Genomic DNA, 26,144 nt, shown 5'->3' with positions numbered 1-26,144 from the left:
TCTGCTTGTACTTGACTGATAGTTTGGCTGGGTATGAAATCCTAGGTTGAAAACTCTTTTCTCTTAGATTTCTGATTGCTTATCTCCATGCTTCTAGTGTTGCGGCTGAGTAGCCTAAAGTCATTCTGATTCATAATCCTTTTTATGCAACTGTGAATTAGGAGGAAGTTCTTCTTGCCCCCAGTTTTCTGAAATTTCAAAATGACATGTTATTATGAGATTCTATTTATGTTATGCTGGGCACTTGGGGGGTCCTTTCTGATAAGGACATCTTTCAGTTCTAGGAAATCTTCTTGAATAATTTCAATGATGATTTTTTCCCTGTATTTTCTGTTCTCTCTTTCTGGTACTTCTGCTATTTGGATTCTCTGATTTTTTTCTCACCTATTTTTATCTTCACTTTCTGAGAGTTTCCCTCAGCTTGATCTGCCATTCTTTCTATCAGCTTCCTCATTTTGCTACCATGTTTTTACTAATCAAGACTTTTTTTAGTTTTCTGAATGTTACTTTTTATTGTTTTAATAACATCTTTTTGTTGTTATTTCATGGATGCAATATGTTCTCTTAGCTCTCAACAGATTTATTGATATATTAAAAATTAAAAAAAAAATCTCTGCATAGTTTCTGCTTCCCCTAAGCTCCCTTTTCCTCTTGGTTTGGGTTTTAGCTTCTATAATAGAGGAATTTATCATATATCTGGTAGTTCTTGGCTTTCTGTTCATGATTAAAAGTTGGGGGGTAAAAAGCTGATTGGAAGTACTGAGCACACAGTTGAGTCCTGTCAATTTTGAGCTACATGAGATAGTTTGGATAGACTAGTTGTTGGGGACCCTTTCCTAGGTTCATACATTTATGTGCTTCTGGAATTGTTTTACTTTCTCTAGAGAGGAGCCTTCCAATCTGGCTGAAGGATGTTTCTGGCTGCCCTTGTTGTGGGAGCTGAGTTGGGGGAACTGGGGGGGTCTCTGCTGCCAGTATTCTGTAAATATAGACTCAATTTCCCTCAGCTGGGCCTGGTACCCCCTGTCAAAGCCCTTGGCTTAATCTTTCCAGAGAATAAACCTCCAGACTTCTGCAGGTTGGGGAGCACCAGGTGCCTTGTAGCATGAGTGACTTCTCAGAGCTCCCACCTTGGTCTTCCTTGTTTCAACCCACCAACTCTCAGTCCCATGTCCAGACACCTGGTACTGCCCATGCTGAGACCTTTGAGAATTGTGTGGTGTCAACCAGGTTGGTTCTTGCTTTCCCCTCTGCAGACTTGAGATTCCATTTTCTCAGGTTTGAGCCTAGTTCCACTGCACCATGTACTTTTTAGCTTCCAAAACTTCGTTGCTGTTTTCTCTATTCTTATGGATTTACATCCTTTAAAAAAAAAACAAAAAACAAAAAACCTTTACTGTCTGTAAGTGGGATTTGGGGAGAGAACAAAATTAGGTACATGTATTCAGTCTGCCATCCTCCCCCAGAGGTCTGGTGCTCATATTTTTAAATGACAAATTGACTATATTTAAACATTTTTTTTACTTAGAGAATTTTATTTACTTTCTTCCCCCTCTAAAAATTGGTATATTTCTCAGGTATAAAAGAATATTAGTATATCTTTTTGAGAAAGATCATTGTCTCTCTTGCTCTGGCAAACTTCAAAGTCCTGTACTCAGGACTGTAATCACTGTGTATTATATCTATGATTCGGGGGACCACTTGTGAAAACCTGAATGATGCTTTTTTTTTTTTTTTTTTTTTTTAGCTGTAATTCAGTTTATTTTCATGGGTAGGGATGGGAAAGGTGGTGAGGACTCTTAGGGGAAGGGGTTGGTCCCCCTTCTCATCATGGGTGAAGAGGGTCGTTTGTAGCTTCTCAAGTCCACAGGCATAAAAGTCCCACAACATCTTGAATCCCAGCTGGCCTGTGTGGTGAGCTCTTGACATTCACTGCAGACGAGCAGGAGCACACTGAGATTCAGCATTTGACCCGCAGCCCTGCAATCTGCTTGCTGATTTGCAAGGGGAGTCTTTGTGGTTCCTCTTCAGTCCCATGTCTGCTGTCTCCGGCACCTGGTTTTCTCTCTCCTCTCTTTCTTCCTTCCTTTTTCGTTCTCTCTTTCACTCTCTCTGTTCATTCTCTGCATTTGTCATCCCTGCTAGTGTTGGAGGGTCTCCTGCAGAGGCGGGGGGTGGCTGTGGCTCACTGTGGGGACAAACTGAATGATGCTTTTTAAACAGAGGTGTTTTTTTTTTTGAAGTCGCTTGGGCGATATTGTAGAAGAGATATGAAGAAGGTATTTTCTCTTGGTGGATTGCTGCAATATGATTTGTAACCTGATGTTACAATAAATATTTGAATATACTTGTTATCTCCAGTACGTGTGACCTTATGGGTTGCTACTTCATCATAGCAGTCAGAAACTGTGACTTAGCATTGTGAAAACCCTCCCAAGTGACTGTGAGAGCTTTCCTCCTCTACTTTTGAGAGCTTGCAGGCTACAGAGAAACAAGTTTTAGGTTTTGCTCTAGGGAAAACAGTGACTCCGTGCTTGAAATATGTGGGAATAGTATCTAAGAAAAAGCTTGAGTTGTCTAAAGGGGATCCTATAATGGGCATCAGGGCTCACTAGGACTGAAAATAAGCAAAGAAACAATTTACTTAGAAATGAAACCTTAGGTTGAAATGGGAAAAATGCACTTATTCCTGAAAAGATTTTTCACTGTCCATTTTATTTTTTAAAAAATTTTGTTGAAGTATAGTTGATTTACAATGTTGTGCTAATTTCTACTGAATAGCAAAGTGATTCAGTTATACATATATGTATATATTCTTTTTGATATTCTTTTCCATTACGGTTTATCACAGGATGTTGAATATAGTTCCTTGTGCTGTACAGTAGGACCTTGTTGTTTATCCATTCGATATATAATAGTTTGCATCAGCTAATCCCAAACTCCCAGTCCTTCCCTCTTCCACCCTCCCTCCCCCATGGTAACCACAAGTCTGTTCTCTATGTCTGTGAGTCTGTTTCTGTTTCACAGATAAGTTCATCTGTGTCGTATTTTAGATTCCACATATAAGTGATATGTAGTATTTGTCTTTTTCTTTCTGACTTACTTCACTTAGTATAATAATCCCTAAGTCCGTCCATGTTGTTGCAAATGGCATTATTTCATTCTTTTTTATGGCTGAGTAGTATTCTATTGTGTGTGTGTATGTGTGTGTATATATATATATATATATACACACACATATATATATACACACACACATATATATATACATATATATACACACACACATATATATACATATATATACACACACACATATATATACATATATATATATATATATATATATACACACCACATCTTCTTTATCCATTCATCTGTTGATGGATATTTAGGTTGTTTCCATGTCTTGGCTATTGTAAATAGTGCTGCTATGAATATTGGGGTGTATGTATCTTTTCAAATTATTGTTTTTTCTGGATATATGCCCAGGAGTGGAATTGCTGGATCATATGGGAGTCCTATTTTTAGTTTTCTGAGGACCCTCCATACTGTTCTCCATAGTGGCTGCACCAATTTACATTCCCACCAACAGTGTAGGAGGGTTTTCTTTTCTCCACACCCTCTCCAGCATTTGTTACTTGTAGACTTTTTGATGATGGCCATTCTGACTGGTGTGCGATGGTACCTCATCGTAGTTTTGAATTGCATTTCGCTAGTAATTAGCGATGATGAGCATCTTTTCATATGCCTATTGGCCATCTGTCACCGTGCATTTTAAAGTTTTGTCTTGTTAACATTCTTTCTGTGATTCCTTCACTGCCACCTTGTTCTTCCTTTGCCCTTTGTCTCTTTATCTCTGTCTCTCATTGTCCCCACTCCACCTTTATTTCTCTCTCCGTCCCACTCTAATCAGTTAACCAAAAACTCTTCCTGAGTGTCACTGTGTGCAGACCCAATGCTAGAAGTTTAAGGTACACACAAGAATACGGCACAGTCTGTCCCCTAGCCAAATAATCACCATATGTTGGTTAAATGTTATAAAGGAAAATATACGCATCACTGTTGGAGGATAGTAGAAGCATGGTTTTCTCTGCGTGTTGTAGAGGTCTTCAAGGAGAAGGCGACATTTCGGTAGACCTTGGAGGCTGCGCAGGGGTTCGCCTAGTGGTAAATTGGGGAGGGTGATCCCAAGGAGAGGGAACAGCATAAGTGAAGACACAGAAGTGCGAAGTGCCTGAAAAATTTCAGAGAGTTCAAGAAGTCAGGTGTGCTGGAGCTTAGGATGCTGGGGCAGGGTGGGAGAGAGAGAGCCAGAAGGAAATAAGGCTCTTTCAGGTTCAAGGAAGCGTCATGTCTTGGGGTGATGGTGGTTGAATGTGAGAAGGCAGAGGGAAGCTCAGGAAACTCTCAGCAGCAGTGGTGTAGCCCCTGTGCATCCCAGTGCTTCCAAGATTAGCTTGTGCCACAGGCCTCAGTGACAAATGGAACATTAGCTTGTCTCTGTTGGGATTACAGCTGTAGTTGACAGGTACTGTCCCCTGCTGCCTCCTCTGAGGGTCTCCCCCTCCATTCTGGCAGAGAGGACCCTGGTTGGGCCAGGTCTCATGGGAAATCTCTTGGACAGTGGACTCGCTCAGGATCAGCCTATGTGTGGTCATCTTTGGCTCAGGCTCCCAATTCTGTATCAGAGATTGTGTCCAGGAAGTCAGAGGCATAGGGTACAAGGACATCTTGGTGTGGAAATCAGTTCTCATGGCCCATATCCTTGAAAGACGTAAGCATGGAGACATCAAAGGTTTCCTGGATTGTCTAGTACAGAGAGGCCAGGTTTATCCCATGGGCTAGGTGGAGCTAGCCAATCTGAAAACTGTTTCTTAAACAACAGTAATTAATTTTCTGACAGTTCTAAAGGCTAGGAGTCCAAGATCAAGATTCCAGCTGATTCAGCTCCTGATGAGGGACCCTCCCTGGCTTGCAGATGGTCGCCTTATCTCTGTGTCCTCACGTGGCCTTTCCTCAGTGTATGTGAGTGTGTGTGTGTGTTTGTGTGTGCGTGCATGCACTTGCACACGTGTGGGTTGGGTAGGGAGAGAATGAGAGTGTGTGCACACTAGGTCTCTGGTGTCTTTTCTGATTAGGACACTAATCCCATATGATCAGGGCCCCACTCTTATGACCTCCCTTAACCTTCACCTTTGGAGATGGAGGCCCCATCTCCAAATATAGCCACATTAGGGGTTAGGGATATGAATTTAGGGGGTGGGGTAGGGATACAAACATTCAGTCCATAACAGCTGGTGTACTCTAAATTATAATTCTAATTTATTTTTATTGAGAATAACACATTTCATTTTAAGATATGAAGTATAAAGTCTATTTCTTTATAGTCTTTTTTTCTTTTTTTTACATAATTGAGCTCATACAATGTATAGTATTTTTAAAGTTAAAATTAATGTAGCAACATTCAGAAGTCCCAGATGGAATGTAATATAAACATAGGCTTCATGACTTATCTTGAGGATTTTCTTAGTCTTTATAGTTAGAAAAGCAAACAAATAAACAAAATAACCAGGGATAACTTAAAACTCCACGTGAGTTTTAAAGATGCAGAAAACATAAAAGCTGAGAAAGGTCAATAGGTTTTTCTTTTAAGTGGGGAAGTTGCAGATCAGATTCTCTCTTCGGGAATCCTGCCTGGGGTTAGAGTGGGTGCAAACAGAGAGGGACTAAAGGCAGAGGGAGCCAGTCGGTGAAGTCTGCAGTCATTCAGACAAGAGAAAACACAGCCTGGACAGACGCAGTAGAGGTGGGGTAGAGATGAGGACCAGATGTCATTTGGGAAACAATTTCATGATCTCATTCTCTTGACTTGTTCCTAAATACCTCTTTATTTTTTCCATCTCCTCCCTCCCCACCCCACCCCCCACCCTGTGCTCAGGCTACCACCACCCTGAGGAACATGCACACACTCCTTAAATGCAATCAAATGAAATTTCTTTCAACCAGTGAGACCCTCGATTGATTTTTCTCTTGTCAGTTTATGATCCAAAATAATAAACAAAGATCCTGCTGTAAATATTTGTCTGAGCCCCTCACCACCAGCTGTGTGAATGGACACACACATAAACCCACACAGGGCCACATGCACTGCTGACCCGGCCACCTGAAATACTCTATACAAAGCACCCAGCACAGTGCCTGGCACACGAACCCAAACATTTCACTTCTTCCTGTAAGCCTTGGCCAGCCCCAGCCAGGAGCCAGTGACGAAAGCCTGCTCACTCTGAGCTAAGCTCATTTGCATGGCTTCTCGTACGCTTTGTATTTTTAGTCTTTCTCACACGTACGCTCTCCCATTGGACAGCGGGGCTCCCTAATCAGCTCACCCACATGCACCATGAGAGCATGACTAGACAGCCTGGGCTGAGGTCTCTGCTTGCCCCCAGGCCTAGATTATCACTCTGTGTGGCCATCATTTGCGTGTGAAAACAGCATCTGCCTCACAAGTCTGTGGCCCAAACAACAGTTCCTTTCACCCTGAACACAGAGTCTAGAGATGTGAAGGGGAGGATTTCCCATTTCTCCAAGAATTTGTGTCCTTTCCTGAAAAATTGAAAATATTGGGTTATGAAGGTTTTTTGCTTTATTTTTCTTGCACGAGTAAGCCTAATGATTAAGAAAAGCGGTTCAGCTCTCAGCACTTTCACACTTCTTTCTTTTTTTTTTAACATCTTTATTGGAGTATAACTGCTTTACAATGGTGTGTTAGTTTCTGCTGTATAACAAAGTGAATCAGTTATACATATACACATATCCCCATATCTCCTCCCTCTTGCGTCTCCCTCCCACCCTCCCTATCCCACCCCTCTAGGTGGTCACAAAGCACCAAGCTGATCTCCCTGTGCTATGCGGCTGCTTCCCACTAGCTATCTATTCTACATTGGGTAGTATATATAAGTCCATGCCACTCTCTCACTTTGTCCCAGCTCACCCTTCCCCCTCCCTGTGTCCTCAAGTCCATTCTCTACATCTGTGTCTTTGTCCCTGTCCTGCCCCTAGGTTCTTCAGAACCATTTTTTTTGTTTTTTTTCTTAGATTCCATATATATGTGTTAGCATACGGTATTTGTCTTTCTCTTTCTGACTTACTTCACTCTGTATGACAGACTCTAGGTCCATCCACCTCCTACAAATAACTCAATTTCGTTTCTTTTTATGGCTGAGTAATATTCCATTGTATATATGTGCCACATCTTCTTTATCCATTCATCTGTAGATGGACACTTAGGTGGCTTCCATGTCCTGGCTATTGTAAATAGAGCTGCAGCGAACATTGTGGTACATGACTCTTTTCACACTTATTTCTAATAGGCCATCAGATTTTTACGTCTGCATCAGTTGGTGCATTAGAAATCTTGCCATGCCCTTGTTCAGACATTCTTTATCAAATGGCCCAGATATGGTTAATACTTTTTGAAACACTAAGAATATTTCTGCTTGTACGTAGAGAAAAAAGTGAAGTGAAATAATTTATTAAGAAGAGAAAAAAGTTGTGGGTCAATTCACATGGATACAGATTTCTTGAATATAAGATCTGAGGACGGCATAGTGACCAAGGAAGGTCATGTTTACTGAGCGCCCTCTATGTGCCAGGCACAGTACTGAGCATTTTACACCTCACTTTATTCTGACAATATCTGTGGCGTCCATGTGCTATTATTGTCCCTACCATAAAGATGAGAAAACTGAGGTTCAGAGAGGTTATCTTGCCTGTCACACAGCTAGTAAGCCGTGGAGCCAGGATTTGCACCCTGGCGGCTGACCTCAGGGTCCATGTCCTTTGTAACCATCAAGCTCACACTGCTCCTAGCCACGCTAATGACTGAGTAAGGGAACAAGCGGTACACTTAGGGCGTGATATTTAACATGCCTTTTGAGACGTTGCTAAATAGGAAAGTGAAAGGACTACTATAGTTACAGTGTTTTGCATTGGGAGAGATGAAGCCAGGGCCTCTCAACCACTGTCTGTGGGACTCTGGGCCAGGACCCTACCATCTGTGGGTCTCAGTCGCCTCATAATAAAACTTGGTTTTAGATTCATCATTTATTAGAAGTCAGTGGGCTGTGGTTCCTTCCAGGATCTAACCCCTCATCTGTTGGTGTGCAGAGTAGGTGTCATGAAAGGACACTGGCCGAGAGCAGCCAACTCCACCAGGGATGGGGTAGGAGGGCGTTTACCTTTGTTTCCTCACCTGTGAGACAAGGAGGCTTCTTCTAGCTCCTGAGGCTGGCGTTTCCAGTCATATCCATCTCATAACTGAGGGCAGGACTTTGTATGACACCGCCTGCCTAACTCCTCGTGCTTCTCTTGTGCCTCCCAGCACGCAAAACATGCCCTAAGTAGAAAAGTACAAGAAGGTGCTAAAAGGTAGAGAGGAGAATCTCCTTGTGGGCTGTCCTTTGATGTCTCTGAAAATAACAAGACAAAACTTCGGAAACAGCAGAAGTGCTGGTGGAAGATGAGAGGATGTGGTAGGCAGCTTCAAGAAACCCTCTCTACTTTGTATTCTGAGGGTGCCCAGAGCTGCCGGGAAATACCGAGATCATTGTTTTAAGCTGTGGTAGCCTCCAGGATGGGAATCGCATCTTACTGCCTTTCTCCCAGTGTCTTAGAGAGTACCTGGCATGCGGCTGGCTCTCAATTACGCTTTGTTGAATGACTGACTGGGAAAGGAATTAGAGAGAGCAGGCGCCAGTAAGGCAGGGGAACGCAGTCCTAGAAAACGCTGATCAGAAGTGGGATAGGCGTTGTAGGAGCACAGTCGGCAAAGAAGTGGGGATGGGGGTAAGAATAGCACCTGCTGGAGGGGCTGGCCCACCGGGCACATACCTCTTCCTGCCTCCCTTTTTATCCTCCTTCCATCCACCCACCCACCCAACCAGCAGTTCCCAAAGCCCGTGGGGTACCAGTAGCTGGGCTCCAGGATCTAGTGGAGAATAAAATGCATGTGGTCCCTGTCCTCATGCAACATGGCGATGACTAGGGAAGATCACTGCTGACAATGCGTGCTTTAAGATTAGTGGCACCAGAACGCAGGCTCCTTACCAGCTGTGTGACCGTAGGCAACTCACAGACTCTGAGTTCTCTCATCTGTAAAATGGGATGGGTGTTTTTAAGGATTATAAATCATAGTACATGTCAATTGTGGGGTTTTTTCTTTGAGTATTGGGGGCAGGGGCAGGGGTGGGGTTTCTCTTTCTGCCCCCAGCTGCTTTCCAGAAAATGAACACTTACTGAACATCATAGAGAATAACTCTTCAGTTTTATTATTTTGACAATGATTTCTTCTGCTAAACTACTTCCTGCTCCTCTTAAACTGCAGAAGCCAAAATGTGAGATTTCTTAAGGTACAACACCTTATATCCCAATTGCAAGAAATCATTAGAAACATTCAAAAGTAAATAAAATAATAAATTGGAACAGTAAATCTGTAATTACTGTCCAAATGAGCACCATTTTAAACTTAAATCTGCCAAATGTGGTCGTTATGAGTAGTTACGCACGGCACACCCTTAAGTTCCTGCAGTCAGAGAGGAGGTGGAGTTAGGGCCTAAAATAGGCTAATAATTGCACCAGACAAGCCCTATATATATATATATTTTTTTTTTTCTCAAGTTTGTATTTGAAGTAAGATGAAGATCACTTTTTTGCTTTCTCATGCTGCAGTGACTCTGGTGGAAGTCACTTTTCAGAGCACTTCCCCCTCCGCAGTTACTCCACGACCCCGGCTCCTACTGTGTGGACAGATGTGCTCACACAGCACACGGGGTGCCGGGGAGGGGCTGTGGGGAGGTGTGGGGCACTGGCCTCCAGTCCCGGCCCCATCGCTTCCTCACTCTGTGACCTTGGGCAGATCAACTGTCTGTGCTCCAGTTTCCTCGTCTGGAAGATACAGTAAGTCCCCTACATGCAAATGAGTTCCGTTCCAAAAGTGTGTTTGTAAGTCCAATTTGTTCCTAAGTCCAACAAAGTTAGCCTAGGTACCTAACTAACACAATCGGCTAGGTAGTACTGTACTGTACTAGGTTTATAATACTTTTCACACAAATAATACATAAAAAGCAAACACAAAACATAAAGAAATCATTTTTAATCTCACGGTACAGTACCTTGAAAAGTACAGTAGCACAGCACAAGAGCTGGCATCCAGGGGCTGGCATCGAGTGAACAGGCAAGAAGAGTTACTGACTGGAGGAGGGAGAGGAGGTGGGAGGTGGTAGAGCTGAAGGATCGTCAGCAATAGGAGACAGAGGGCAAGCTGCAGTTTCACTCACGCCTGACATTGATGGCAGAAGTTCTTGTTCCTTGCTGGATTCAGTTCTATCTACCCTCTTGAAGAAACAATCCCGTGATGTCTGGGCAGTAGCTCTTTTTTTCTCATCATAGATGACCCGGTAGCACTGGACTGCATTCTGAACAGCTGCTGCAACCTTTGTGTACCATTCTTCGTTCAGGTCCTGTGCCTCAAAACTAACAGTGCCTCAAATAAAGAAAATCCCCTTGTCATTTCCTGCATCATGAATCTCTTCGGTCCTTCAGTTACTTCTTCCTCTTGTCTCTCTTCGTCCTTTCTCTGGGCCTCCAGTTCCATCAGGTTTTCATTAGTAAGCTCCTTGTGTTGCACAGCAAGGAGTTCAATGAAGTCCTCTTGCAGATCTAGCTTGAAATAAGGATACCAATCTACTGTACTCTATACAGTACTGTACAGTAAAGTACACAAGAGCACAACCACTTGTAGAGGATGCACGCACGTGACAATGTATACCAGACACGTGAACAAACCTCACGTGATTGGACATTCGAGCGCGTGTTCGTATCTATGAAAGTTCGCAACTTGAAGGTTCGTATGTCGGGGACTTAATGTAGAGAATAATGATACCTCCCTCACAGATTGTTTCAAGATTAAATGAGGTGATAAACCCTATTTCCTCAATTCTAAGATACCATCAGTTTTACTATACACCAAATTTTCAGGTGGAAAAAAATGTTACCTTACATCTACATGTTGAATGCAAGACAGCCAAGTTTCAAGAAATCAAAATGTAAAAAAAAAAAAAAAATTACACTAAACTGAAGGATTCTAGACCAAGGTAGGGCAGTCTTGTTATTGTGGACATCCTCTCTGTTTGAGGAGCTGCGATCTGTGCCCAGAAGCTCCTGTTAGGGCCACTCTGCCGAGTGGTCTGAAATGGGCTGCCTTTTCAGCAGTCCTCCTGTTGCCCCACCGCCGCCGATCAGATGCCAGGCCCAGTGTGGGTGAGCTTGGGCACGTCGTGGCTTCCTGTTTGTGTGGACGTTCCACCTTGTAGAGAATCAGAAAATACATCAGCAGTCACTTCTGGACCAAGCAGTCCCTCTCCTTCCATGAGTTTTTTTTACACCTGACCTGGTGCCTCCTAACCATTTTCACGTCACTGCACAGCCAGAAAATGTTAATATTTGTACAAGACTCCAGGGTAAAGGGAGAAGCAGTCAGGCCAAGAGGACCAAATCCTCGTCATCTGGAACCCATTCAGGCCATTCCAGTGTGCCCCCCCTTCTCCAGTTAGTTTCTACAATGAACAAGGAGGAGGAGAAAAGAAAAAGGAACCCCTGGTAGTGTTCACTGGCTTTAGCTGGAGAATTTTAAGAGCATTTTAAATTTTTTTCAAAGCTTTTTTTTTTTTTTTTTTGCGGTACGCGGGCCTCTCACTGTTGTGGCCTCTCCCGTTGCGGAGCACAGGCTCTGGACGCGCAGGCTCAGCGGCCACGGCTCACGGGCCCAGCCGCTCCGCGGCATGTGGGCCCGTGGCACGAACCCGTGTCCCCTGCATCGGCAGGCGGACTCTCAACCACTGTGCCACCAGGGAAGCCCCTTCAAAGCATTTTTACAATAATGGTCTGATATGTTGATTGAAATACCCTCAAGTATTTCATAATACCATATACCATAAACAAACAAGCTCCATGTGTCAGAACCAATGGGGAAGCTCGTTAGTATTATCATATATATATTCCCTAATGGCCCGAGGCCTGGGAATCTGAAATGCAGAAGTACTCCCGGTGATTGTTTTTGTGCTGACAGATCTAGGAACCACAGCCTTAAAGGCCCTTGGAGGGTTTCACCTGGCTCTATACCTTTTATGCCCTACACTGTTCATTTACCTTTTTTACCCCATAAAGGTAGCCTTTCTGATGCAGTGGTCCAAACCTAGTCACAGAGCACCCTTCCATACATGCCTAGCCCTGCCTCTGGTGTACGAGGAGAAAACCACAATGAGTAGGGAATCTGAAGATCTGCTGGGCCAGAATCTTGCAATTTTCTACAAGAACAGTGTATCTCAGAGTTTGGTCTGGGGACTGCCTGCATCAGAATCACCTAGAAACTCATTTAAAAAGTCTGAATCAGACTCTCAAATTTTGGCCTAGTAATCTACATTTTAAACGAGTACATTGGTAATGCTTATGCACATTCAGATTAGGGAACTACTGCATATGTGTGATTTAATAATTCCATTGATCTGCAAAGGGTTAATTTCAGGGTAAGCACAGACATTGTTACCTGGGTCAAAGGCAGACCTTTTACTGTATCATAACTGTCCCTACACACAGCTGACTCCTTCAAGTAAGTAACCTTGCTTCTAGTACCACCATTGGGGTAGTAACTAAAGAAGGGTGTTTAGGCCCCAAAATTCTATCAGTGAAGCAAATGGTATAATTAAAAGCCTGATATGATGGCTTGAATAAGATTCAACACATCCTCCCTTATCTTAGTTTAATCTGGCAGTGGGGGGTGTTTTTGCTTTGGTCTTTACAAGTTTCTCAATCAGAGTGGAGCTTCTAGAATAACTGGTTTTTAACAGGATCCATGAACCCCTGAAATTGCAGGAAAAATTTTATGTGAATAAATATATTTTTCTAGGAGAGGGTCCAGAACTACTGCCAGATTCTCAAAGGAATCTTTGACCCTGAAAGGGGAAAGATTAAGGATTTGAACAGAGGAATTTTTAAGGATTAGAATAGTGAAGAATTGTAAACAAAGGCTCAGGTCTGAGTCAGGATTTCGGAACTTTTGCAAACCGAACCAACAAAATTGTGATCTCCAGCATTCCTCAAAACATACCTGGTTTTTCTTCTCTGTTTTTCCAGCCTCATTCATTCTTCCTTTAGGTTTGCCTCTTTTTCCTCCCCAATCTTTTTCCTCTTTTTCCTCTCTATGTCCATCTGGTCACCCCTCCTCACCATCCACTCCCCCTCCCATCCGCTCACTGACTGACCTAAGTAAAAAGCAAAGCACGCTCTTCTATGTGTTCTACCTATGGAATAACATTTTTTTTTTTTTTGGAATACCACTTTAGGTTGGTGATTCTTATTTTTAAAATTAGGTGAGTTGAACATTTACCATTTCTCTGGTAGAGGGAGAACATAATACTCTAGGTACTGTGACTTCCCAGCTTTTGGGGTTCATCCCTCAATAGGTTTTCTGGGGGCAGTGGTCCTCACTCCTGTCTGGCTGGAGGAGGGCAGGGGCAGGCACCCTCAGGCCTTCCTCTTGTTCTGAGTTTGTCTCTCTTGAAGAGAGTGACTGACCAGAATCCCAGGCCCCCGGCTCCAAGGCCCTGCCACCCTCTCCATCGTATTATTTTCATTTGCTGGCTTTGGCTGTGGAAAGCAGAGAAAGGAACCGCTAGGCCAAGGAGGCCGTGGGGACCTGGTCGCAGCTACAGAAGGAAACCAGAGCTAACATTGCCCGGCTCTCTCCCTGTGTCTGCTCCAGCTCCGTGAGCAGCAGGGGGCTTGGCCTGCCAGGCTCCCCGGCTGGTGTTCTGGGGATGGATGCCTGAAGCATGAAATCACTGGCTTGGGAGGGCCCTCGCCTTGCTGGGCTGTCTGCCTCAGCCCTGAGCAGCCGGGGGTTCCAAGGAGGTGGAGGGCGACACAATGAGGGATGGGCTGGCATATCCTGTCGGTGCCCCCAGCTCCGCCCTGCTGGGCCTCGTGCTCCCCTCACTGCAGGAAGGGGTCCTCTGGCTGTGGGAGGTGAGCGGGATGCCCTCTGCACGGCTGTGGAAGGGCAAATGATGGCACTTTCTGGCTCAGGCGTTTTGGGGGCACCTATTGGGTTGAGATGCATTTCAGTGGGTCTGTGAGGGACACAAAGGCAGGGAGACGTGCCCTCAAGTCACACATTCGGGTGGGGGGTGAGGTGGCCATGTACAGGCACAGAGAATCAGATAGACAATCTCAGGCCCGGCTGGGCTGGGCTGAGCTGGGCTGGGCTGGGCTTCGTGGAGCTGGGCCGGGTTCCGTGACCTGAGGAGCCTGTGGATGCTGGCTGGAGGGGATAGTGGAGCTTGCCACGGGTGCCTTTGGCAGGAGAGTGCTGCCTCCTGGGGGCCGGCAGGAGATGAAGCCCCGAGTCATAAACTCCAGGGCCCAGACGAGGTCAGTGCGGGAGGTTTCCGAGCTTGCGGCAGAAGGGGCCCCAAGCCTGCGCACCATCTAATTTATTTGTCCCTCCAGTCCCAGACCTAATGCTTACTGGGGGCCGGGCCACGCAAATTCATCGTCAGGGACGTTTCCTGAAGAAATAGAGAGCCCTCTGCCACAGGCTGCCCAACCCAGGCGCACGGGAACCCAGAGCCCAGGCTGGCACCAGGCAGCGGGGCAGCCCCTAGAATACCTTCCTGGGGATTGCATTTGCCAGTGAATGTCTGGGCCCCATAGAGAGTTGACAAGTGGCTGTAACTGTTGGCCCAGTTTAAAAGATTGCATCATACCACAGTTGTCAGAGCCATGGCTTTGGACTCAGACCCCTGTGTTCAAATTCCAGCTCAGCTGTAACTCATTGTATGGACTTGGTCAACTTTGTGACCGCTCTCCTCGGTTCTGAAAAGCAGGTAATAATGCCTACTTTACTGGGTTGTCAGAGCATAAAATAGTATATGTAAGAGGCCTAGAGTCATAGCTGGCACCAAGTGGGTGCTTAATAAATAAGTATTATCATTATCATTGTTTATCCTGGAAGAATAGGTCTCTGGAGGCCCCTGGGTTATACTACAAGGCAGTGCTTCTCAAACTTCAAGATCTGGGGATCTTGTAACGATGAAGGTTTCAGTTCCACGGGTGGGGGCTGGGGGAGGGGAGAGCTGAGGTTCTGCAGGTCTAACAAGCTCTCAGGTGACGCTGATGCTGATGCTGCTGGCCCAAGACCAGGTAGGGCCCCATCGTCCAAGTCCCCTAGAGGAGCGGCCCGGCCTGCTTTCTCTTTGCCCTTGCCGAGGGCAGCCCAGGGTAGCCCAGAGTAAAGGCACACTCATTCCAGGCCAGCTCTTATTAAGCAGGACCGGTGTTAAACTGGGGTCTGGGGTCCCAGTGACCAGGAAAGTATTGAAAGCAGGACCGTGTCAAAAACAAGACTGGGACAACCGCACCCTTGACTTTGCTGAGGTTTTCCGTGGGATCTGGGCATGGTTGATATTGAGAAACCACAGTCTGTGCTTCTGGACAGCTCTGCCTTAAAGGCCCACAACCCCAACCTGTGACCCCTGTGACCCCTGTGACCCCTGAATAAAATCCTGTAAGTTCTAGAAGTCAACAAAGGGGGTTGTGATTTCCACTTGAACTCCTGAGAACATGGTGCTCTCTGCCCAGTTCCAGCAGGGAGGAGTCGTGTGTGGTCAGATGGCTCGCTGGGGGTGCCCACTCACCTTGCAGTGGCCAAGAGCTGAAGCGTCCGTCATCTGAGGCGGCAGCTTGCTTTGGCGGGAGCATCGGAGTCTGAGACTAGGACTAGTCTGTACCTGTGGCTTTGTTCCTCCCTCTCTGATCGGCCTTGGCCAGGAAGCTCCCTTTATCCTCTATTCCACATCTGCAAAGCAGAGAGGAGCCCAGGCCAGAAACAAGGATGCTGGAGGTGGTCCCTGCAGGGGGTACTGTGGAAAGAAACGGCTTGTGTTTGTTTTTTTTTTAATGACAAAATATGTATAACATTAAAAAAAAAACCATCTTCAAGTGTGCAATTAAGTGGCATTAACTCCATTCACCATGTTGTACAACCATCATAACTGCTTCTAAAACATTTTCATCACCCCAAACAAAGACTGTCTATGGACCAATAACTCCCCATTCCTCCCCTTAGCCCCAGATAACCCCTGTTCTGTTTTCTGTCTCTGTGAATATGCCTCTTTCAGATATTTCATATGAATGGATCACACAGTATTTGTCCTTTTCTGTTTTTTTCACTTAGCATGCTTTCGAGATTCATCTGTGTCGTAGCAAGTGTCAATACTTCGTTCCTTTCAATGGCTGAAGAGTACTCTATGTATGGATAGACCACATGCTGTTTATCCACTCATCTGTTGATGGACACTTGGGTTGTTTCCATTATTTATTAAGAAAGTATTAAATTTTTTGCTTACCTCCTGGGTCTAGGCAATGGAGACACACCAAGAAATAAGACAGTACAGTTCCTACCCTGACCCGGCGGGTTAGCAGGCAGTGACAACAGAGACCTGAGTGCCATTGCAGGGCACACGTTGGAGGGAGCTTGGCCACACTGGGTTCTGGTCTTGCCTGACCAGCTGCTGACTGTGTGGCATGGGCTTCTCCTTTTTCGAACCTCAGCCTTCCCAGGTGTAAAGTGGACTTGAGACCAAAGACCCCGGTGGCATTATCATTCTATAGTCATGTGATACTGAATCTTCTGCCGTGGGTTCTAAGAGAGCGTCTGCAGCATTTCTCTCTTGGGTAGGGCTTGGGGTCGGGGAGAACTGCCCTTGGCTGCAGAGCTGGGGCACGTGGAGTCTGAATACTTCCAGCGTGGTGCTGGACAGGAGGGTGGCCCTGCTTGCATAACCACGTCGATGCTGACTGCCCCCTGCAGGGGGCCCCTTGTCCTCCCACCCCCTTCTCAGCTGCCTGCCTGGAGACGGTGTCCAGGCAACAGTGGGGCTGAGGCGTGACTCCCAGGTCGGAACTCTGGGCCCCCATGGAGGCCGGGGCTGTGGGGGTGGGCAGCCGACTTGGGGGGACCCCCAGTTGGGTTAGATTTGGGGGGTGTAAGGGTGTGTGTGGGGTTTAAGTAGGATGGGAGTTGGGATGCCAGAGGCAGGGACGGCCAGAAGGAGTAAATGGTGGCTGGGAGGAACCCACAGCCTGGGTGGAGACTTCCTGTCAAAACAGCCACTTATCCTGGCGGGAGAGTGCATTCCTTTCCCCCAGGAGATAAGAAGGCCAGATTTTTTCCTTTCTCAGGGCTCCTTTGAGCTGAGAGCAGTGTCGGGCAGCCCACTGGGGGCTCCGTGGGCGGGGGGCTGGGGGCTCTGCAGTCCCTTCCGTCTGGCCTCAGCCTGACCAGCTGGGCTCCTGGCTCCCCTCCCAGACTCCCTGCAGCCTTGGGTGAGCACCGACCCCGGCGGCAGCGGCAGCCAAGGGTTGAATCCAGTCTCCTCTCTGTGCTTCAGCTTCCTTACCTAAAAAATGCACTACTTCATGGGGTGGTTGTGAGCAAATATATATAATGCACTTGGAACGGTGCCTGGCACAAGCCCTTGCTCAGCGTTTGTGGCAATCCCGGTTATTATCGTGAGATACCTCTTTGTTTCTTGGGTCCAGGTGAGCTGCGAGTTCCTTAATGTTCTGGGGCATTTGGCAGTCCTTTGCTCGGTCGGCCTTCCCAGGTGAAAAATCTCATCTCGTCTCAACTTGCTGACCCCAAGGCCATTATAAAAAAAAGTTTGGTTAAGCATTTAAAATAGAGCCCATGTCAGAGGATGGAACAATTTCTTGGATGTTTGTTAGAAATCCTCCCTTTTACAAGTGAGAAATCCTTTTCTCAGAAGGAACTCCAGGACTGCCTGTCCTAGATTGTAGGGGTTGGCAGGAGCTTCTCTTCTTACTGGAAACTTTCAGCCATACCCTCCCAAGGGGGCTGCCCTGACATCCCCCCAACCCAGGCCCTTCATCCCCTGGGTTACCTAGCCCTGGGGGCTTTTCCGGCTGTTCCCACCAGCCAGTTGTCCCGGAGGGTGGAGGCCTTCCCCGGGGGCCTCTGGACAGGCCCAACCCCACTTCAGACTTCCCTTCTAGCCACTGCTAGAATGCCCGGCCTTCCCTCTGTGTATTTTCTCTCTGGGTGGGGGCCTGGGAGCTGGAAACCCTGCTCACATCCTCTCTCCACCCTCTCTTTGGAGGACCAAACTCACTAGGGCTGAAGCCAGAGAGGGGGTTGTGGTCTGGGGAAGGCTCCCAGCTCACTGCCCAGAAGTCCTGTGGGGAAGGAAATCCGAGCTGAGGGCGGGGGCCTTGGGGGCCTCTTCTGAACCTATCATTATTGACCCTTCCATCCCTTTCCATTGACAGTCGAAGTCAATACAGCCTGATCCAGTTCAATTTCAGAATATTTCTGTGGAGCACCTGTAGTGGACCAGGATGGTTATGACCCAGTTCAATGGGAGAATCCAGCAAATGGGGACTTGGTGTTTTGCGGACTCCAAATGGGACTCTAAGCTGGGGTTACTTTCCCACTTTCAGTTCTCAAGCCTTTTGAGTAGCTGGCTTCTATCAGTTCCCTCTGTTGTTAAAATGGACCGATAAATTAGACCAGGAAGCTTTCCGTGTCCACACTAACGGAGGGCGTGCCTGACTGTAATAATGTAAGGCCTAGTGGCAGGACTTGTAATTCATAATTGCTTTGTTTCATTAACAGATGAAAAATGTGGCAATGACTTTGTCTCACAGTCTGGAGCACACATTGTATCCACAGCCACAGAGAAAGGGAAGGGGTAGCAGGGAGGTAGGGGGCAGCACTGACAAGCTTTGGAAGCTAGTTTGGGATTTTCCATCTGCCGCTGGAAATCAATGGTGTATTTGGACAATGTTCCCTGAGTCTTGAGAATGGGCTTCTGGCAGGCAACTTTCAGAATTAGAAGGGTTCTGAAAAACAACTTAATACCTGCTACTGGGAGCGTGATCTACATCACCTGGGTGCCCATTGAGATTGCAGCATCTCGGGCCCATCCCAGATGGACAGAGTCAGAATTTGCAGCGAGTCCGTGGAAGAACCAGGACGTGAACCCAGGTGTCGTGAGTCTTGGTCCTGTCACCGTTCTCCCCTTCCTCCCAGAGATCTTCAGGGCCTCGTGCTCTACCCCAAGGAGGAGGAGAATAGCCTGGGCTTCTCCTAAATCTTTGCTTTTAAGCTCAGGTTTGGGCACATCCTTCTTATGACTGAGGCTGCCTCACCCATTGCAGCTCCCAGCCCTGGCACCAAAGCCCAGGGGAGGAAAGATCCACGGACCAGCCCAGGCCGCCGGGGTTTGCCGGGCCTAACTGCCCATCTGTGTCCACCTCAGACCGTCTGGGGTTGGGCCGTGTCTGAGTAAGCATAGGGACGGCACAGGCAGGAGCTCTGTGAGGGCCTTGGTGACAGGATGGGGCCCGGACACGCCTTTCTTTCCTTGTCACTGACCTCTCTATGTCAGGCCATTTCAGATGTGTTGTCCCTCCCCCAAACTGCGGGTCTCCGTCCCTGTGAGGCAGAGTCCTGGAGCAGCCCAGGCAGTGCCAGGTGCTGGGCATACCATCCGGGTCCCAGGCGGGCTCCACTGCGCAGGAGACCCTCCGGAGGGGCCTTGTGTCCAGGGCGAGGCTTGGCCCTCGCACAAGGCGCCCAATTCGCGTTTCCCTTGCTGTACACCCTACTGTACTTCCTGCTCCTCTGGGAATCCTCCTCCGGCCAGCTCGCTGGCCTTCTCTTGCCCTCCCCACCCCCAGGCGTTGTTTTGGTGTGTGTGTCCCTTCCCAGAACCTCGGCCTCTCCTTTCCTTTTCCTTGCAGCGCTGCTCTTCCTGTGATCTCCCGGGGTCTGGGCGGCGTGCCCCTCCCTGCCTTCCTCTCTCTTTCTATTCCTGGTTGGACCAGCCTCTCTCATTGTCGTTCCCAGGAAAGGGCTGTCTCGCTGGGCGAGGGGTGGGGGGACCCGAGCCAAGAAGAAAGCCGGGCCAGAAGCCCCCGCCTCGCCGGACCCGCAGATCACGGAGGGGTGGCAGGGCCCACAGTGCCAGTGTCATTTTTAGCAGTCTCACTTTCTAAGTTAGTCAGCGGCCATAATCCGACACCCACACGTGGGGGCCGATGACTTCCTGCTGCCTCTTCTAATTTCAGCAGACCCCAGAGGCAGGGCGGCATGGGTGGGAAGCCACAGGGGCCACACGGAGCTTCCCAGAAGCCACCTTACCAGAGGGCGTGGGGCCCGGCCCCGAGGGAGCTGTGCTCTGTAGCAACTTGTGACCCAGGCTGGCCCCTTTGGCCCAGTCGTGGTAGGTGGGATCCCGTGGGATCCCTTGGGCACAGACCCCCTGGACCCTGCAGAACCACAGGCGCCCTGGTGGCATCCCAAGAAGCCGTGTTACCCGAATGCTGAGGAGGAACGTCATGCCTTCAAGTATTTTCCCTCAGCCCGTTCTTGCCTGGTTTTTGTTGTGATTCGTCTTCTCTTTCCTCACTCTGTTCTGTCTTTGTTCTTCCTAAAAGCTCATAGCTCACATGGGACCAAAGTATTTTTTTCTGTGGGTACAGAAACAGATGTTCAGGTCAAACCCCGAAACAGTCACGTGCCACAGCTGCAGACACTGGGCACCCCAGGCCTCTCAGAGTCGGGAGACATCAGCTGAGAGCACCCCAGCCCCTCATGTTACCAGCAGAGTTGCTGAAAGGCCCACACATGCTCTAGAAATCTCTGGGGAAACAACTCAGGATGAATTCCAGGGAGACGGTATGGTCTATGGAAAATTGACCTCAGACAGACCTGGGGTCGAGGGTGGGCTCTGCTTCTTCCCAGCTGTGCACACACCCCCTCAGTGTGGCATTCCATAGGGAGACACCCTGTTGGCCCCCCACAGGTGGAGAAGGGGAGATGCCATGATCTCTGGTGGCGTTTTGCAGGGTTGAAGGAAACCTGGGCTGTGTGTGTGTCTCTGTGAGGGAGGGTAGTGCTAGGGACCTGGAGACCGGCCTTCTGGGGGAGAGGCAAGGGCTGTGATACAGGCAGGTCTGCTGTGTGACCTTGGACAAGATTCTTCACCTTCGTGAGCTTGGTTTTCTCATCTTTGATCTTGCAGGGTGGTTGTGAGGATCGAGGATGATGTAAATTAGTTGGCGGCCAGTGACCGGCAAGTATGAGGTGCTCAATAAACAGCCACTGGCGATTATGTTCAGAAGAGAAGTGCCCAGGATGTCCCTGGGGGACCTGCGCTGTCCCCATGCACACAGAGACTCCTCGTTGCTTGGCACTGACTGCAGCAGGAAACGTTGACCTCTGTTCACCCCGAGGCAGGGCGTGGTGTTGCTCAGGGCTTGGGAGGGCGTAGGTGCCTGCAGGGCGTGTCAGAAGTCTCAGGTACAGAGGCAGCCCCTGGAGTAGAGGTCCTGAACCTCAGGGTCCATTCCCCCCACAGAGGCTTCAGGGAACCCCCAAATGGTATGCAAAATGGGCATTCATCAGCTTCTCAAACAGGGCCATGACTAGAAGAATTAGGGACCTTTGTTCAGCAAATCAGACAGCAAGACCCACTGTGAGAGGCCACGGCAGGTGGGTCTGCTCTGCCCTGCAATGCTGGGCATGGCCAGCTGACCTCGCCCCATGCCTCAAGTACAAGCCAGCCAGAGACATCAGTGTCTGACCTGGACACCCGCTCTGCAGAAGCTTGAGATCCAGCTGGACCACTGGTTAAGGGTCTGGGCGAGAGACTGGAGCCCCGGGAGTCAGGGCGAAGGCCAGTGGGCCAAGCCTCTGGCGGGGCTGGATCAGGACTGGGGAGCCTGACGTGAGGCGGGGTGTCAGGTGGGTGGAAGTCATAAGGGCCCCGGGAAGGTAGGGGCAGAGGAAATGAGGTAGGTCTACCACGTGAGCCTAGGGCTCCTTCTCATCCATTGGAATGTGGCACATGTGAAGGGTGGGCCCTAGGGTCCTCCCCTGCTTGAGTGGGCTTGGTCAGAAAGGTCAGAAAGTCCTTAAGGTCAGAAAGTAAAACAATCTCTCTAGGCCTTGAATTCCAGTTTGAAGAAAATCGCTGCAGGATCTTACCTCAGAACCTATTCAGAGACCTCAGGCTGTGGGCTGTAGGTGTTCCCTCTCTCTCTTTTGCTCAATTTCTTTCTTTTTTTGCCCCTAATTTTACTTGCCTTTATGTTTTTCTCATAAGCCACTGAAATCATTTTGAAAAGCAGGGAGAGGATAAATGGAAAGAAAAAAAAAGAAATGAATTTGTTTATAGAAAAGCTATCTGGAGAAAGTAGGCTTTCAGTTGTGGGATGTTTTGTTTGCTTTTCTAAAAGACTTTAATTTTTGATAATTTGATTATGCTCATTAAAGACAGGTGGAAAATTTGTAAACATAAAAAAAGAAAGAAAAAGAAGTCCAAAATTGCATTATACGAACAGCCACAATTAGTATTTTGGTATGCTTCCTTTTCCTACATATATACATTAAAACTTTTTTTTGTATTCATCCTATAAATGGTATCCAGTTTTCTTACTGAACATATATCATATATAACATGGACAGTTTTCTTTGGCACTAAAAAGTCTTTCTTTAAATGTTTTAAATTTATTTTATTTATCTTGGTTGCGCTGGGTCTTAGTTGCAGCAGGCAGGCTCCTTAGCTGCGGCATGTGAACTCTTAGCTGCGGCATGCATGTGGGATCTAGTTCCCTGACCAGGGATCGAACCCACGTCTCCTGCCTTGGGAGACAGATTCTTAGCCACTGTGCCACCAGGGAAGTCCCTAAAAAGTCTTTTTAAGCATTTAAAATACCTCAGGCTTCCAGAGTTAGACATTTAGACACCCCCCTGCCCCATTTACACTATTATAAATAACTCATTGACAAACATCTTTGTCCATAAAATTCTTTCCAAAGTTAAGGTTATTTCCTTGAGAACAGCTCAGAACTGGACTTGAGGGGAGAGGGCTGGGGCCAGCAGCAGTTGTCAGTGTGAGCGTGTGCTTGCGAATGTGTGAGGGCTGCCCTTGCAGTGGCTCTGCAGAGAATGGACCCCACCCCCATCCCCGAATGAGCCCAGTGACTCATTCCCTCACTCTGTGGATCTTGGTGGTGGTATGGAGGGAGAGAGAAGGCTTTCCAGTGACTCATCTGTGGCGCCTGCAATCCCTCTGACCCTTCAGGCTGACCAGGGCCAAGCCCTTCAGGCCTGTTGACCAAATACCCGCCCGTGTCAGGGCAGCCTCGGGACGGCGGAGATCAATGGAGCCTGATGAAGTGTTTGTGTCCCGCACGGCTGGCCTGCCCAGCACGCAGCCCTGCGCTCAAATGTGCTCAGGCCTGTGCATCATCCAGCCTGGCCGAGCTCCCTTCCAAGGCAGGCTGGGCTGGTTTTCTCCCCAGAAAGTCTAGTCAGCAGGGTCAGCCAGCGGATAAACTAAAGTTAACTTAGCTATTATTGCTGTTTTGTTAATGAGGGGAGGACCGGCTGTGAAGATGCCAAACCATTCGGAAATGTTGCACAGTCCTTGGGATTTAAAGTTCAGGAGAAAGAGAGCAGTCAACAATGATTTTAAGTCCTGACTGGACTCCCCAGGGTCCCTTGTACTTCGCTGAGCTTTCATTTTACTATTTTTTTTTTTTTTGAAAAATACTTTTCCTGTGAAGATGTGAATCTTGGAAGCTGTGAGAAGTGCTGGCATTATCATTGGACTCACCAGGGAGCCGGCGCTCTTTTGTGGATGGAAGGTCAGGGTGAAGCTAAGCCCCGCGGGCGGTGGAGGACAGGCTGGCAGGAGATGGTCACCGCAGCCCTGGGGGTCAGCTACGGCATGACTGACGGCTGAGAACTCATCCTACGTAGCTGCGGGGTTGGAGGGAAAAGGAGCAGGACCCGGTTCTCTTGGACTGGAGTTCACGGGAACAAACCAACTCATTCTCCAAAGGCAGAGGCTGGATATGCTGGGTGTCCCTGAGCCCAAGGACACTTGACTTGTATTTTAAAATTCCACAGCCCACTAACATATCCACAGGTGCTGTTCAAGGTGACCTCCTTTGACAAAAAAGCAAAGTGTCTGTAGGACTGAAACCTCTTGAAAACTTTCATTTAAGGCAATGTAAAAAGTGTTTAACATGCTTTGAAAAAATCATATCTGAGATGTTCCTGCTCTAAAGTAGTCTGTGAACCAGTCAGACTGAACGCACGGCATCGAAAGATCCAAGAGTAAGATTCTTTTGGTGTGACCCATATTGGCACCCTGCGTGCTGTGTGGCAGGCACAGTGGTGACCCTGGGGGACAGAGGTGTTTTAAGACCGGATCTCTAGCCCCAAGCAGTCTGGTTGGGGAAAGACCTAATGTGGCTAGTCATGGAGGGCACTTAGGAGAAGGATTCTGATCAGGGAGCTCATGAAAAGCCCAAAGGAAGCAGAGCTTGAGTTGGGCTTGAAGAGTGAGTACCATATTGATGCTCAGAGATATGGGGGAAGGGTCTGGAAGCAGGGGACACAGGGCTGGGTATTAGTGGCGTTCTTGGGCAGAGTCATCTGCGTCACTGTTGGGGAGAGGAAAAGGCAAAGGACGAATAGGAAATGGTGGGCTGTTGCCAGGCTGTGGAGGGCTTTCACACCCAGCTTAAGGAGCTTGGTCCTTATTCTGTAGCTAATGGGGATCCGTGGGAAGGTTTTTGAGTAGGGAGGTAACTTAAATGTTTTAAATCAGAAGCAAGCACGTCAATACATACTCATTGAAAGATTTCAGCTGTACTATAAGCAAAACAATACAAATGCTACCCTTCCTAGAGGTAACTACTGTTCTTCTTCATCTCATTTTATTTGCCTATATCCGTAGATACAGATACATAAAAATCAAGCCCCAGAAGTGGGAAGGAAGATGGTTCTGCCATCTTCTGTTTTCCCTCCCTGCTCCCCACCCCCAGTCACACCTACCTTTTGCTATTTAAAGTTACATAAGCGAGGACTGTAATCTAGGGAAGCCTGCGCTATATATCTTGTCACTTGGCTCATTGGGCTTTCCTTTGTTTTATTTCAGAACATGGTTTTATTGGATATTCACCAGAACTGCTGCAGAACAACACTCTACCAGACTACAGCCCCGGCGAGTCCTTTTTCACTGTCTTTGCGGTGTTCTTCCCAGCAGCTACAGGTATTGGCATTGGCATTCTTTTTCACTCTCACATTAGGGGTGTAAGTAAATGCTTGGTTCCCAAAACTCAGTATCATAATTGACCTGCATGTGCTCTTAGGATATATATATATCTGACTTTATCGATGACTTTAGCTTTAACTAAAAATCTGTTACTTTATTTTATTTTTTTAATTATTTTTTTTTTGCGGTACGCGGGCCTCTCACTGTTGTGGCCTCTCCCGTTGCGGAGCACAGGCTCCGGACGCGCAGGCTCAGCGGCCATGGCTCACGGGCCCAGCCGCTCCGCGGCACGTGGGATCTTCCCGGACAGGGGCACGAACCCGTGTCCCCTGCATCGGCAGGTGGACTCTCAACCACTGTGCCACCAGGGAAGCCCAAAATCTGTTATTTTAACAGAGAGTTTACTTGTTCATAATTCCTGAAAGCCCCCAACACGATTTAATCCTCTTTACCCCTTATACTCATATGTTGATACCTCTTGGCCAAGTTAATAGAGGGGATGTATTTCTCTCAGGGCTGAACAGGATGGATTCCTCAACAGGACAAGCTGCTCTTTCCACCTTGGAAAGAGTGCAGCCTGGTCTAGAAACTCCCCTTCCCCTAACCCAACCCATGTGCCTTCTCCCAGGGGGGCAGAGAAATGCTATTGTCCTCTTATCACACTGGGTGTGGGTGAAACCAGGATCCCCATGGGCAATGACTGAGTCTCCTTCCCCTCCCTTTCCTGCTTTCTGCTCTACAGTGGCTGCAGTAGTCTTCCACAGTGGAGGTGCCTGTAGAACTCTTGTCACCTGCTCAGGGCCCCAGCCTAGAAGGCAGTAAGCTAACATGTTTACCAAATGCTCCATAAGAAATAACCGTTTGTGAGGGACTGGGTTTGTTCCCAGGACACAGACTGAGCAAAACATTTCATTCTCGATCAAGGCAGTGTCG

At 47.7% G+C, this 26,144-nt stretch overlaps 1 protein-coding gene across 6 annotated transcripts in view; it reads left to right on the top strand.

The window, feature by feature from the left end:
* SLC12A8 (solute carrier family 12 member 8) overlaps positions 1 to 26,144 on the top strand; it is a 133,252-nt gene that overhangs the window by 53,570 nt on the left and 53,538 nt on the right. For all 6 annotated transcript variants that reach the window (XM_029215176.1, XM_029215174.1, XM_029215177.1 and 3 more), the window contains one exon: positions 25,095 to 25,208. In XM_029215176.1, coding sequence (XP_029071009.1) covers positions 25,095 to 25,208 — 114 coding nt within the window. The remainder of the gene's footprint in view (positions 1 to 25,094; positions 25,209 to 26,144) is intronic.

The sequence above is a fragment of the Monodon monoceros genome, unplaced genomic scaffold (assembly GCF_005190385.1).
Source record: "Monodon monoceros isolate NGI ecotype Baffin Bay Population unplaced genomic scaffold, NGI_Narwhal_1 Super_Scaffold_11, whole genome shotgun sequence".
NCBI lineage: Eukaryota > Metazoa > Chordata > Mammalia > Artiodactyla > Monodontidae > Monodon > Monodon monoceros.
This window is presented reverse-complemented; position numbering and strand designations above follow the sequence as displayed.